Below are 14,602 nucleotides of genomic sequence, written 5' to 3'. Positions count from 1 at the left end.
TGCAAAGGAATCTGCAAAATTCACACATGAGCCTCGTCTTTTGGCGCTTCGCCTACTATTGTGGTTGCCCATGACACAATGCTACTTAGCACCTTCGTTTCGCATCAGCGGAAGCGTTTTTGTATCTCCAAACAACCGCCAAGCGCAAGTCGATCGCCGCATGTGCGCAGGAAGCTAGCGGAGCGTCTGCTCCGGAGACGTCCCATCGTTTCACATTTCGCCACCACGCCAGGAATGCCGTCGCGCGGCGAAACTTTAGCTTGGGCTCACTCATCCCTAGACAATAGACGTGCCACTCTTTGGATGCAAACGCACACCTGTCCCGAATCAGGGGCGCACCTGGGACCTGGCTGTCACAAGCCGGGCGTTGTGGATGAGTTTATCCGTCTGGTAGAGGATACATTTCCTCAAGACTCTCTGTCGTTCTTATTTCCTTCATTCGCAGACGACTGTGTTCTGTATCATCGAACAACGACCAAAATGCTTTCAACTGGTTGGCGGATGACACTAAACGTATCACGTAAACTCAATAGCTTAAATTGTCAGCATTCTTTAAGGTCAATCCCCCTAACACAAGTCGAGTCCTACCGGTACTTAGGAGCAACAATCACTAACAAAGTTCCATGGTCCGAGCACATCTTACACATAGTAGCCGAAAGTTCCAAATCGCTCAACCGCCAGAGAAGCCCCTTCATTTATCCGTAAACTTGCTTACGAAACTTTCTCTCGCACTGAATATGCCTCGCCCATTTGGAATTACTTCATGTTACGACCGTAGGAGAAGTGTTTCTGGCATAAAATCATCGCTTGACATACCGCCACTGACTTCTCGCCGTACAATTGCCAAACTCTGCCTTTTCCACAAGTTATATTACAATTTTCCTCATTTGCGCGGCACACTCCTACTCCATTCCAATAGAACATCGCGTCGCCTTTTTAACAGTCTGAGCCTGCAACGTCTACATGGCTCCACCAATGCCTTTCATAAAACCTTCTTGCCTGAGGCGAGTGTGCGCGTGATTCAAAACCCTGCTTTTATCTTTTCTTCCTTAGTCGCACTTTAGAGTACCACCTCCGCACGTGTTATTCTTTTTTTTAATTGTTGAACGTTGTATGCAAAACAGTGTTCCCGTTTTCCTCTTCTTCATATAGCGCGATGGCCACAATGCATCTATGATTGCTCACTCTTTCGTTTTGTAATGCTCTTTTAACAATTACGTTTGCCTTCTTTACTGTTCCAAATGTTCCTATTGTTTGTAATTTGATTTTTTTAGCTCCCCCATTATGTAATGCCCGCCTAGGGGTCTTTAAAGGAAAATAAATGGCGATGATGATGATGGTAATCATGATGTTGAAATGGTAGTTCGCCGTTGGAAACTTCAGGAGTTAGCCATGTTTCAGTGCCAAGAGTGACATCTGGACAGCAATTGAAAATCATGCCTTTTACTGTGTCAAGTTTAGGAACAATACTGCGGAAATTAGCAATTGTATCCGCCGCGGCTGATAGCTTAAGTTTCTGGAAATATTTGTAACGCGACTCGTGGGCTGCGGAAATGCTCGCACGAAAACAAACTCGTCTAGGTGGTCACCTCGAAGAGGCAAGGTCGCGTTAAACCCTCAATAAAGTTATCACTTCACCGGGAATCTAACCACTGCCAGCCAAGCGCGCAAACCACGCCACGCTCGTGAGAAACTAATCTGATGCGTGGGGACGGTAATATTGGTAGCAGCAATGATAATGGTAGTAGTGACGGTGCACTTAGTTGGTAATGATAGTAGGAATGATGACGCAGTCCTGTAAAGTGGCTTTCGCCATTTCTTCTCTTAAGCGCACTGTAATATTTTTTTTTTGAACCCACTATCAGGAATTTTTGAGGTTCCGCTGAAACAGCCAGCTTATATTTGCTCTAGTCCAGGACCTATAGCTGGGTGGAAATATCTGCTGGGCATGTCACCTGCTTCATAATTACCAGAATACCTTATCCCAACTCTGACATTCAAATTGGCTGATTATTACTGTTAATTTACACTTTTTGATGTGGTAGTGCAGGCAAATAATCACGAGGCAGTGGAGGAGGTCTCATCCCTGCAATGTCTCACCGATAAGGGAAAGATTTGAACCAAAATGTAGATCGTGTTTACGTGAATGGAGGTGCAACCCCTGTTATGCAGCCTTGTGAGATAGCATTTGACCCATTTGAAACCATCCATTGAAAAAGTGATAAAGCGGCCTTAGCTTGACCGACACCAACAACAGTGATGGTTCGGGAATTTTCATGTTTTCTGGAAATTTTAAGAAGAGAAATTTTCTTTTTACCAAAGCGCCGCCTTTGCTGTATCTTCATTGTGTCTTTCTTTGACATTACTTGCAGAATTGTATTGAGCCGCGAATGCTTAATATACTTTCAAAAAAGGGGGATGTACCACGAAGCTACAGAGTATGTGCTCGACTACTGTGCCTCAGGTGGTCGAAATTTCCCCGGCATCTTTGGGAGGTTAAGCACAGACGTCACAATTCGCATTGAAACAAAAATGGTTACATGGGCACATCGCTCAAGGGCAAATTACGTATGAGAAAGCAAAAAATATATCCATTGATGTGCCTTGGAAGAAAACGCCCATATGCGGAAGGTCCATTTTTGCTTGTGTGGCTCCCGCTGCCCGTTGGTGATCTGCTTTCCCTTGAAACTGCACATGTGTGCTTCGTTGGACTCTTATCTATGAAGAGCAGTGGGAATTTTCCACCTACCATATGTCCCAGAGGAAGCTATATCCGGCCTATCGTATCTTGCTTGAATAACATCGTGTCGGAGAAATTGCCTCAGAAGATGTTCGCTCATTTTGCCATGCTTCAGTGAAACTACGGTCAAGCACGGAAGCACCGTGTCGTCTGATGAAGCGTCGTTCTGAGGTCGTCACGCGCTCCGACCTCTGAGAGTGACGGGGAAGCAGCCCGGCCGTGGCGCGCCAGTCGTTCCCTGGCTGATAGGGCCCCTTATCGGCCCGAGGTGGGCGATTTGCGCTCGAGTGGCCGACATTGTAACCGACCATGACCAAGAAGAAAGCATCCCGGGACCAGGAGTTGCAAAGCCGCCCCAGTGAGTGCAGCCCCATTCTTCGCAGTTATGTCTGCGCCGCGAGGTAGAAAAAAAAGGGCTGAGGAAATAATTTCCAATGACTTTCTATCAGGAGTGGGTATATCAGATCCCTTGAAATTCTCACCTGTTGGCAATGTACGCCGTCTTTTGCGCTCTTATTCGCCGTCTGTCCAAAAAGAAAAGACGCATTCATGACGTTTCTCATCTCTTTTCTGGCTGCATTCATGTTGGGCACTCCCCGGGAGTCACGACGAAAGGCCTACAATTGACACAGCACTCTTTTCATAAAGGAGCACAATGAATGTCGGAGGGAAGTGGAGCCATTAAGAAAGTTATCCGGCTAGAAACGAATGGGGAAAACAAGCAGGTACTTCATCAGGCATACCTCAAGCATTAGGGAGGCGATGCCATCAACTTGCCAATAACTATAAATATTCTCAAAGTTGTACAAGGCCTATTGCAATAAAGAGATTCCAGTGTTGCTCAAACATCCACTGGCAAACCTGAAAGAAGACTCTGAAGGCACACCAGTGTTTATTTATCAGCAGAGGATTGAAAAGTGTATGATAGCAGAAATGTGAGCTCCATGTTTGAATGTACCAAGCTTAGCTTAATAAGTTCAGTGTAGAAGCAAGCATTTTGTTCACTGCTAGTCTGTTCTTAATTATTTCACAGGCCATTTGTTTTTGCCGCTTGTGCATAGTCATCAAAGCATTTAATCTTAAAAAGGATTAAAAAAAGTCGTATTTGGCCTTCGAAACATGAATGCCTGGTGGGGAACACAGCTGACTGTTCTCAGGCTACAAAATGGTGCTGCTGTACAAACATCCCCTGAGTGTTGAAATACCACATGATCAGAATAAGACGAGGAGCACTTTTTTGTCGGATTTGCATACTTCCAGGAGAACTGCAAGTGGCTGGCTTTCGGGGCTGTGAAAGCTGTGAAATCGGGTAAACTGCGATGGTGTAACCGCTCAGTTTGATCATCTTGGCTAGCATGGAAAAAAGATATTGTGGCATTCACAGAAAACGTTAGGGACGCGCTAAACACAAAATCCAACTATACACCACCAGAACACATTCAGGCCCTGCACATCTCAAGATAACTGTGGATCATCAAGAGTTCTTATGCGCCGTTTATTTCCCTTGTCGACGAACTGAAAACTCCGTTATTACGCAAGAACCCTCCGACGGAGCCAAGTAGTAGCAGCTATATATCGAGGCGGTAGATGCCACACTCGAGAACATTGACATGTGATGTTTAGCATTTAAACCGCCAGAGATTGGTTGCTCTTTGGGGGAGTCAAAATGACGGCCATATAAATAGCTCATTCTTTGTAACAGCGTATGTTTACTAATATCGGTACCTACATATTTCTCTCCGAGCTTGGGGAAAATGTGTAGGTTTTGTTAGGCTGCTTTAACGATTTTAACTGTTCTTCACGAGTGGCAGGAACTGTGCGCGAGATGTATTCGCGAGATTCCGCGGGATATCGGTGGGCTTCTGGTATGCAGTTATAGGTAATGACATCAGTGATGAAAGAGGAAGAGAGCGAGTCTCCCCTTCCTCTCTCCCCTCCGTCGAGTAGAGACGTTCTCTTTCTAGACAGAGAGAGTCTTTCCTCTCTCTAGATAGTAGTAGTACAAAACTTTTATTAGCCAGGAGTAGGCGCTAGAGACCACCGTCTGTCGAGGGTGTTCCCCTGAATTTGGGATGGACCTATGCGATCCATGAATCGTTTCATGCACTTGGTGGGAAAATATTTTTTTCAGACATTCCTCATTTAGCAAACGATATCGCGCGCCTGCCTCTTGACTCGCCCAAAGGGACGCGTAAAAAGGCATTGATGCTCGGATCCATTGCATTAGATATACGCTTTCAACAATAATCGGAATTGTTCATCGCTTGTAGGGACAACGGCCGAGAGTCTGTTAACGAAGACGCTGACTCACCTGCGCCATTGCAACCCTAATGCACATATATACTTCGATGTAGTTTAGGCCGCTGGATTGAATGCAAGTGCGCGCATCCTTACTGCGACGGTGCGGACTATCTTAAAAATATTTTGCCGCGTTTTTCATTTCGCATCAGAAACGAAGCCCGCGATGTAGCCCCGCCGGGGTGGCGCAGTGGTTACGGCGCTCGACTACTGTTCCCAAGGACGCGGGATCGAATCCCGGCCTCGGCGGCAGCTTTTCGATGGGGGCGCAAAGCGCCCGTGTGCTGTGCGATGTCGGTGCAAGAACCCCAGGTGGTCGAAATTTCCGGAGTCCTCCAGCGTCTCTCATAGCCTGAGTCGCTTTGGGACGTTAAACCCTACCAAGCAACCGAAGCCCGCGATGTATGGAAAAACAGAAACCAATCTAATTTGGCCCGATGTCCAGCACGGCGCGGCTTTACCGCACTAGGCGCTAAATGCGCAGGAATGGAGACCAACGCTTTCCCTATATCGATAGAGTATTATCTTAGACCATTACGAAGATATATGTCCTTGGTGTAACCACCGACCACATCAGATGCACGGGCCCGCAGGCACACAACATCCGGAGGCCACCTCCAGGCAACAACGGCAGCTATCTTCTGGCAAGGCTCCGGCACGGATCGGCGAAACCCGGATCATTGGTAGCACAAAAGATCGCTTGGATGGACATCCAACGCTTTTCCGCGGTTACTCCTAATTAAACGTATTCGCGTACCACTTGCAGTGCTTTGCTACCTAACTGCTGTTCCTTCCCGAGGCTGTTGAAAATTACCTTCGTCTTGTGCATAGTGATTTTCAGGCCTACCTTTCTACCTTTCCTGTCTAGGTCATCAATCATTCTTTGCAGTTCATCCCCCGAGTTACTTAGCAAGGCAATGTCATCCCTAACTGCCTCCATTCAAAGTGTCTGAATACTTCCTGTAAGCAAGCTTTGAATATAGCAAAATAACAGCTTGAGGGTCTAGTTAGTGCTGCATGATACCCAGAACTGTGGCGCAACAAACACATGCGCGCGTGTGTTTGTTGCGCCACATTTCTGGGTATTGTGAATATAGCACTACAGGAATTTCGATACTTTCTGTATGCAGAACTATGGTAACACTGCAGCTACTATATATATTATATATATATTATTCCTTTCACGTACGGCTCGTCTACCCCCTGATTTCGCAATGCCTGCATCAGCGCCGAGGTTTCGAGTCAAATGCTTTTTCGTAATCAGTGAATGCTATGTATAAGTGCTGGTTATATTCCGAGCATTTTTCTATCACCTGATTGATGGTATGATCGATAGTAGAGTGCCGTTTCCGAAACCCTGCTTGATAGCAAATAGTTTTCAGTGCCTTGTTTACATCGAATAAACATCATACTGACATCAAAAAGTGGCGCCCCCTTGCCCACGTTTTCGCCATGTTGGGGGATTGTGGATACCTCCGCAGGGCATTACAGGATTCGCAACGCACAAGTCAGCATTTATCGTCGTCTAAGGTACCCAAATATTGCTGTGTAAGTTGATATACACAAAAGGGAGCTTAGGATAACCAGGGATACAAAGTGAGGGTGCCAGCTTCGTGCAGTTTTAATTAATGCCCACGATTACTTGGCTCATGTGCGCCATGTATGGAATATGTACAGAATGTCTGCAGTGACCGTGTAGCTTATGTTTAGTATAATAGCCACAAGTGTTTTATATTTGATTAGCTTATGTCGAGTGTAATTGCTCGTTACTAATTTAGGTCTCAATTAAATGATGTTAATTAGTTGGGAAAAAATTATGCTACATCATTAAGTCATGTCGAGCCAAATTGCACTGAACTAATTATATACCTTAATTATATCGAGCTCTACTGCACTATACTAATTGTAGTTCTTAGTTAATAACCGTTAATTACTTAATTGGGATTAACTTTAGGCTATAACATGGGGCTATATATCGCTGAAAAGGCCTCGACGAGGAGAATTCAAATTCGAAAGTTAAGCCACGCAAAAACCATTTCAAACTGATAAAAGCGCGCGTTAACCGAGCTAATGTTTATATCTAACTGGACTACAAAAAACACGCAACGGAAGTTAAATAGTAGAACTTAATGATGCGCGTTAGCAGCACGGCATTTTTTTCTCGCTGCGATCTCGATACGCCGCAACCAGATGTTCTTTTCGCCTGGTAATTGAGTAGAAAAAAAAAGGCAAGTTTGCCAGCTGCGGCGTCAGTCACCGTTTTTTATGCTTAACGCCTTCTTTTTCCAAGTGTCACAGGCAAAATGATCCGGAGGACTGTTCGACCTTGCCGCGTATTTTGCGATCCATGGTGTGCAGCCTCGGCAGCCGATCACTTGCTGGCTCCGAAATCTCTGCACATCCATAAAAGCAAGAAATGAGCGGCTCAAGTTCTCGTTGGCCAGCGCGATGCGGATATCTCAATGATGGCTTTTTCCACATCGTTGTGAACCGACGCATAATAGGACAACACAGAAAGCCGCTCATGCGATGCAATAAAAAATGGCCAGGATTCCCTCCGGTGTGTCCGCAGCACGCCTTGTGCGTTCTTCGTGCGCAGTTGCCAGGCAACCAGGATCCGATGAGTTAAGCAATCTAAACAGCGCTCCTATACCACGCCCCGCTATATACCTCTGCGCATGCGCTATCCAGCGCAGACTTGGCTACTACGCGACAAGCGTTTAGGGGTAGCTCGGCTGGAAACGCTGATTGGCCCAAAATTTGTGACGACATATATGACGTCACAAACAACGTCATGGGTCACGTGATATTTTATGTGATGTCCGGATGTAGGGCGCACGTGTTTTCCCTAGACTGTCCCTGGACTCCCCATGCTTTTCAGAGCGCCCGGGCGCGACCCGGCGGCATGGCCGGCGGTGTCGGCGGCGCGCCGCAAGCAAACGGCAGCTGCCCAGCCGATGGCCGTCGGCGGAGAGACACGAGGCCTAGCTTGCATGCAGTGCGGACACCGTGGAAACGGCAGCGACGTCAAATAACATATGCACCCTTCGAGCCGCGAAGAGGTTTCCGAACCAGCTTGTCACACCACACGAATTGCCGGGGAAATCAGTTTAATTGCTTTTCCTTTATCTAGATCTGTGTGAGACCTTTCGGCGACAAAAACAATCGAGGTTCGCCAACGCAGTGTGACCTGTTCGTAGGCCGGCCGGGCGAATTTTCCAGTGACAACTGCACGCCATGTTTGCGGTGATTCCGCTCTTCTGCACATTTCGTATATTTGCTAAACGTTTCCTTGCAAAATAGCTTTCTCGGTGCGACGTCTTTCAGGCGCGCAGGCTGTCGGCAACGGTCATCCGTCCCGTTGCCACGCGTCCCGATATAATTCGGTCTTTTTCTAAGCGAAATAGTTCATTATGAATTGTTTTAACCAGAAATGCGTTCGGTGACCGCTCTTATTGGCTAAAAAGGGCCTAATTTCCTCACAACTAATGCGCCGGCGAATGCATATATGATGCCGGCCGGCAACACCGCGGCGCCGGCGCTATTATAAGCACATCCTAGCTAGTCGATGACTATAGGGGAAAAAAAAAAAAAGATTTGAGGACAAAGGGAATAGAGATACGTACTAGGTCATTCGACTCTACAAGTTTTTTAGGTCAGAATTGTGATGCTGGGAGTGATATGTTGATTAGGAAAAAAAAAAAAAAAAACTCAATAAGCTGTAGTATTAAAGGATGACCTCTCACTGTTTTGGTTACCTTGTTAAAAACAATTAGGTGCCTAATGAATATCCTATTCTCATTTGGGCTATGATTATTATAAAACTATATAAGTCATTTCACATTGATCAGGGCTTGTTTTATATTAAGTTTAATAAAGCAAATCCCCATCTTGCACTTGGAGCATAATGCCTTCATACCTCAAATAAAGTTGATGGAGCATATCATAAAGTCGCAATTAATAAAACCGGATTTCAGAACATTCAGCCTCAGGATTTCAGGCTAACAAGAAGAAATGTTGTACATTGTTACTAAGGAGGTCATGTTATATATGGGTAACTATAGGAGCATTATAAGATGTGTACTTTTTAAGTAGTACAGAACTGTGCGTAGCCTTTAGAAAACATGAAAATATTACAGCGTATATCACATGAAGAGTAATGGCATTGCATGTTTTTTAAGTGTCAGCATATGTTTGCTGTCAAATTGAGATCTTTTAATGACTTAGTGCTTGTTCTAATGCAGCACATGGACCATTTCAGCTTGTCATGCCTTTGCATGTCTAATATGTAATAAACAGCGTCTTACGTCTTCTGCATTTCTTTCATGGCAACAAGTTTTGCATCCGTCATATGTGTCAATTGTGATTTTTAACTGGACCTGTAGCCTGAAACAGACTTCTGACTGCAATCACAAATTTGTTTGTTATATATTCAAACACTGCATTTATTTTTGTTCATAAAAACATTGAAATGCTTCAATAACTTTCATTGCCTTGAGTAAATGTTTGTAATTCATTACATTGATTGCTTGCAGTCCAGAAATTCTTTACATTCTTATTTGGCTATACCTTACACTTACAAACACGTATAAAGTTATATATGTGCTACACTATTTTTCCTTCCATTTAGTATCTCTTTCACACAACCTCAGAGTTTAAAGACAATTATTTATCAAACAGCACTTGTGAATATATCTAAGTGGAAACTTCTTTAATTGCACAATGATGGCATTATGCAATGAAGAATAAGTTAATGTGGTCCACCACTTCAGTTTGCAAAAGACTTATGAAAGAGAAAGGTAGCATGCACTATAGCCAATTTTTAACAAACCTTTCTGGGCATATGCCACCTTTTATGCAACTAATATGTCAACAGCAAAAAAAAAAAAAAAAAAAAAAAAAAAAAAAAAACTTTTTTATACATTACTAAGGTGCACAGATGAGTAAAACGAGTATTTGCTGAATTTTGGGCTGTCCAGACATTGTGGGATTGCTTTTCAGGATATAAAAAGGCATTTTTTTAGCATAAAGGAGGGGTTAGAAACCTTGCTGTCCCTATAGGGGTGTGAGGACTGCACTGGGTGCAGTGCTCAGGAAAGTGTGGCTGGGAATGGGGGGGGGGGGGAGAGGGTGGTAATGCAAAGAGTGCAGTTAGAGAAATATATGCAAGGCAATTCACATGCTGCAATACTGTGGGCCTTAAGTTCTTTTCCTCAAGAGAATGCTTTCTCTCTTTTGTTGCTGTAAGAGAAGGTTATTGTTAAAATGAGAGATAAAAGTCAGTCCATCATGAAATCAAACCTGACGACCCCCACTATCACTCCGCTGCTGAAGACCACTTTGAGACTAAATGTATTCTGTTAGCAAGGCATCACTGCTCATTGGTACCTTTTTTGATTTGCAAGGAGGCTAGGGTAGTCTGTGCCATTGCTTTTCTATGTTGCTTGCACCTATAGCATGCAGTACCTGAAGTAGTAAATGCTGCACAATTTCATTTGCAGACAAAGCACCTATACCTTGACAAAGTGGTGGCAAAGATGGATGATTTAAAGCTCTTTCTCAAAGATGATGTGTGGCCACAGTGTGCAAGGAATTCATAAAATCAAATGAGCTCAGAATATCAGTAGACAGGCCCCAGAAGTTCAAAAAGAGTATGGTAGGGGAATGTGTCTGAGGTTCAGGGTTTTCATTGCAGGAAGAAAATAAAAGGGACGATGCTTGACTGCACTGGTAGATTTTATGCCGAGCTCTGCATTAAATCAAAAGCGATTTTAGAAGCCGCAGAACATATCTGGTCCTCTTGAAGTGAAGAGATTTCTTTATTCTACTGAGGGACCTCTCAAGCCTTAAAGTATGTATTCCGAAACTTACATCCTTCTACGACAAGCTGTCTGATGGAACACATTTCATCGAAATGCCTTGACTGAGGAGACAACTCAAATTAAAGTGGCAAGCATTGGACTCGAAGAGGCCAACAGTTGGGCAGCATTGGAGTTCCCCAGATTGAGATTTTCTAGAGCCTCTCCCCAGCCTGCAACTATTCCTAATATATGAGTGTCTGTTGTATCCTGTGAGAGGAGGAGGTTGTGTCCTGTGAGGAAGAGGACCTATGATGGGTCAATGCACGCTTTCAGATCTTGCATTATCATCTCTCGTAGGTGAGCTGGCAAAAAAACATTGATTTTGACAAACCGAGTAGCAGCTTTGAAGCCTTAAAGACCGGAAAATGAAAATGTTGGCATGTCGGTTTTTTTTTTTTTTTTGCTTTATGCTCTTTAGATCAATACCAGCTTTCAAAACAAGATTTATAATATCTGAAATTAGTTGCTCAAAGTAAGATGACTTCAGTGTTTCCCACTTTTTGTACACAAGCGATTTCTATAATTGATCGAGGGGTATGCCTATTTCATTTGTGCGGCAGGATTAATTATGCACTTGTTCCTCTGCAAAATTTGTCTTTTACAGCATAGTTGTTGAAGGCCTCAATTATGACTGCTTGTTTGTTTTTGTAACTTCAGTTCTCTTCTGTGTGTTCGAATTGTCCTTTCACTGCTTACTTTCATGCTTACTTCTCAAATGGCATTTCTACGCCCATATTTGCATGTGAACGCTCAGTCTAACATTCTAGCTGGTTTGTATTTACTTTATTCTTTGTCACTGTGGCCGATGTATTTGCAGTTGTCTTGTGCATGTTCAAAGCTTTCAACAGTCCTTATGAAGAGTTTGTGGAAGCATAAAAAATATGAACTACAATACAGCACATTGGCCAGTTCTCAAGGCTTTTGCTGGCACTGCGCTATGCCTGATGTAAACGAAATTGTTCACAATGGCACTGTGTTAAAATCCTGGTCGCATCTGCCAGTTTGCCACTTTTTAGTTACTGTGCATGTTACCAAGTATTTCTACATGCTCAAAGTTTGCAATTCTTGTGGTTTTTATATGCCCTTTTATTTGAGTGGTCCCAATCTAGAAATATATCTGTCAAAAACCTCTACTTAGTTCTTCACAAATGCACCTTTCTTAAGAAAAGAAAAAATATGACATATGCCCATCGTAATATAGCTTATTATCAGTTGTGGGGTATGCTTGTTACGTTGAAGTCTTAAGAAATGAAGGAAAAAAAATGCCTCGGCTTGCACCATGTTCTGCGATACGAAAAACGAACTTCCCCAATCGAAGAAAGCCTTGACGACAAAGTAGTTGATGGTATTGCGCTTAGGTGTGTTCATGAAGAGGGGGGGGGGGGGAGGGGGGGTTGCCCCACGTTATTGCACCGGATGTCGCAGACCTACGCCATTGGGGGTTAGAATGCTTTCATGGGATACAGAGGAACGAATACAACCGGTCATGGAGACTGCAAACATGAGCCTTATCTGCACTTGTGCCCTCTTTTTTGTGTTCTTTCTGAGTTGTAAACCATCAACAGGTAGCAAGGCTCGCATGCAACGGGTATCTTATACGCATGAACGTTGATCCCAGTTGAATTCCAGTTGGGGATCCATTGTTGTCCAACTGGTATGAACTGGAAGTTTGTTCCTTAAACCATTTACATCAGTTAGGATTTTTGCCTGGGTTGTTTCAAAGTAATGTAGAAATGTTGTCAGTGTTATTCAAGTTACTGCCTATGAAGCAACACAATTTTACACACAAAAAAAAAACAATGGTTGTGAGCCGCCTCATGCATTTATTTTTTCGTTTTGAAAATGTTTCAAGCTACAATAATTGCCATGTCACTTTGCGTAAAAGAAGCTCTAGCTTTTTACAGGAATGGTTTTAGAGTGTGCTAAAGAAAGAAAGTGTAAAGAACGATGGAATAGTGACATGTGGCCTCTTTTATGCATGATGTTTGTGTGCCGCACATGAAGTGAAAAGATATCTCTGTTGGTTAACGGCTTTGCACTCAGTGGATTAGTCATGACCACCGAAGGCGCAATACATCCTACAAAAGACTAAAAATGAGAAAACATGACGATGAAGTTGAAGGCCCATGATCTGCCAAGAAACAATGGGGTGGCTCTGAGAAGGACTTTTATATTGGCAGTAGTAAGGATGGCAGTCCTCTGCTTTGTGGCTCTTCACTTCGCAGTAACAACACTGGTGTATACTGCACTAACACCTACTGTAGTTTTGACCGTGCTGTCAGTTATTCTGAGAGCTGCGGCGGTGAGCATCAGCCAGTGCTCTAAGTTTCAAGTGTTCATTTGTAAAAGATGTGTTCTAGATCCTACTAAAGAGTCTTGTATTATCCAATTGAGTTTCCAGAATTTACACTTTCTCTAGAAGCCCTCATTCCATTTAGGCATCTTTTCATTCTTTCCAATTAGAATTTTCAGTCCTAATTGAATTTCCATAATCAAATGTCTTAAAGTTTCCAGATGACCTCCCAGCTGGAATAAGTACTTAGTCCCAACTGCATTTAACTCTCTGTAAAGAAGCAATTTATTTTTATTATGGGCTGCTAAGTTATGGTCATCTTACGGATTATAATTGATATTCCTAATGAACATCCAAACTGAATGGACAAGTGTTATGCATGGTGAAACTGGAATTCAAACTACATTTCAATGATGCATTGTGTGTGCGCTGGCTAAGATGTAAAAGGAAGCTGGTGCATTTCGCTCCCTAGTAAAAGTACACCCAAACATATTAGATTTGAATAGGCTTTGCAGTTAAAAAGCTTGCAACTAATTTCAAAGTCCAATCTGGAGTCAATGATTTCAATTCGAGCATATTAGATAGTCTCGAGAGCTAAATTAAATGTTTTAGAGAGCAACTCATGCACTTAGGTCCTGGACCCATTTACAAAGGAGCAGCAGACGTTAGCTGCAGAGTAGGATAAAAAAATTTACACATTATTTAAAAAAAAGTGCAAGAATTAGAGACCCTATGTCTAGAAGATCTATTAATGCGAAAATATTACTTCGCTATGTTTATTTATTTATTTATTGTAAGTACCTACAGCGCCCATGAGGCATTATTGTAGGGGGGATACAACTACATACAATAACACACACAAAGAAGATATAAGGAAACTTGTTAGCAAGGTAGCACAACACACTGATAGAACACTAAATGAATTCTCAAGTAGTATAAGTGATAACATAAAATACATTAACACAGCGCTGGCAAACGCACATATTTCTGTCCGCAGACCGCGTCCGCACACCGCATCCGCAGAACGTGTCTGCAAAATCATGTCCGCAGCAGTTGTGAGTAATTGAGAAGTGGTGGAGGTTAATGAGTGGTGTCAATCGATGAAGGGTGATGTAATGTTGCAGCAGCATCCGTTCTTTTGCATTGCTCCAATGCAGATTCTGCAGTGCTCTTTAACTTTGCAACATTTCTGATTTTACAACCCTAATAAGTGTATTCATAGCTGTTTTCACAATTTCAGGAATACCTGTTTAAGTTCATTCAGTGAGACCATTAGATTGTGTTTTATTGATTGCAGGTTGCACCAAGTGTGAAAGTGCGGAGAAACCAGAGGTCAGAGTTTTGAGTTAAAAACGGAGTGGCTCCAAATTGCAGCAGTGCCATCGAGCAAAGAAAGCTTTTATTGTCCTG

At 43.3% G+C, this 14,602-nt stretch overlaps 1 protein-coding gene across 3 annotated transcripts in view; it reads left to right on the top strand.

Annotated features, from left to right (window-relative positions):
• Ctl2 (Choline transporter-like 2) overlaps positions 1 to 14,602 on the top strand; it is a 353,598-nt gene that overhangs the window by 58,805 nt on the left and 280,191 nt on the right. Inside the window, exon 1 of one of the 3 annotated variants that reach the window (XM_084575773.1) lies at positions 2,995 to 3,098. The exons of the other annotated variants lie outside the window; for them this stretch is intronic. Within the exon in view, the coding sequence (XP_084431899.1) occupies positions 3,050 to 3,098 (49 nt within the window). The 5' untranslated portion in view covers positions 2,995 to 3,049. Of the gene's footprint in view, positions 1 to 2,994; positions 3,099 to 14,602 lie in introns of those variants that run through there. 3 annotated transcript variants of the gene reach the window in all.

Source organism: Amblyomma maculatum, chromosome 1 (genome assembly GCF_055883805.1).
Source record: "Amblyomma maculatum isolate TAMU_Amacu chromosome 1, ASM5588380v1, whole genome shotgun sequence".
In the NCBI taxonomy this organism is placed as follows: domain Eukaryota; kingdom Metazoa; phylum Arthropoda; class Arachnida; order Ixodida; family Ixodidae; genus Amblyomma; species Amblyomma maculatum.
This window is presented reverse-complemented; position numbering and strand designations above follow the sequence as displayed.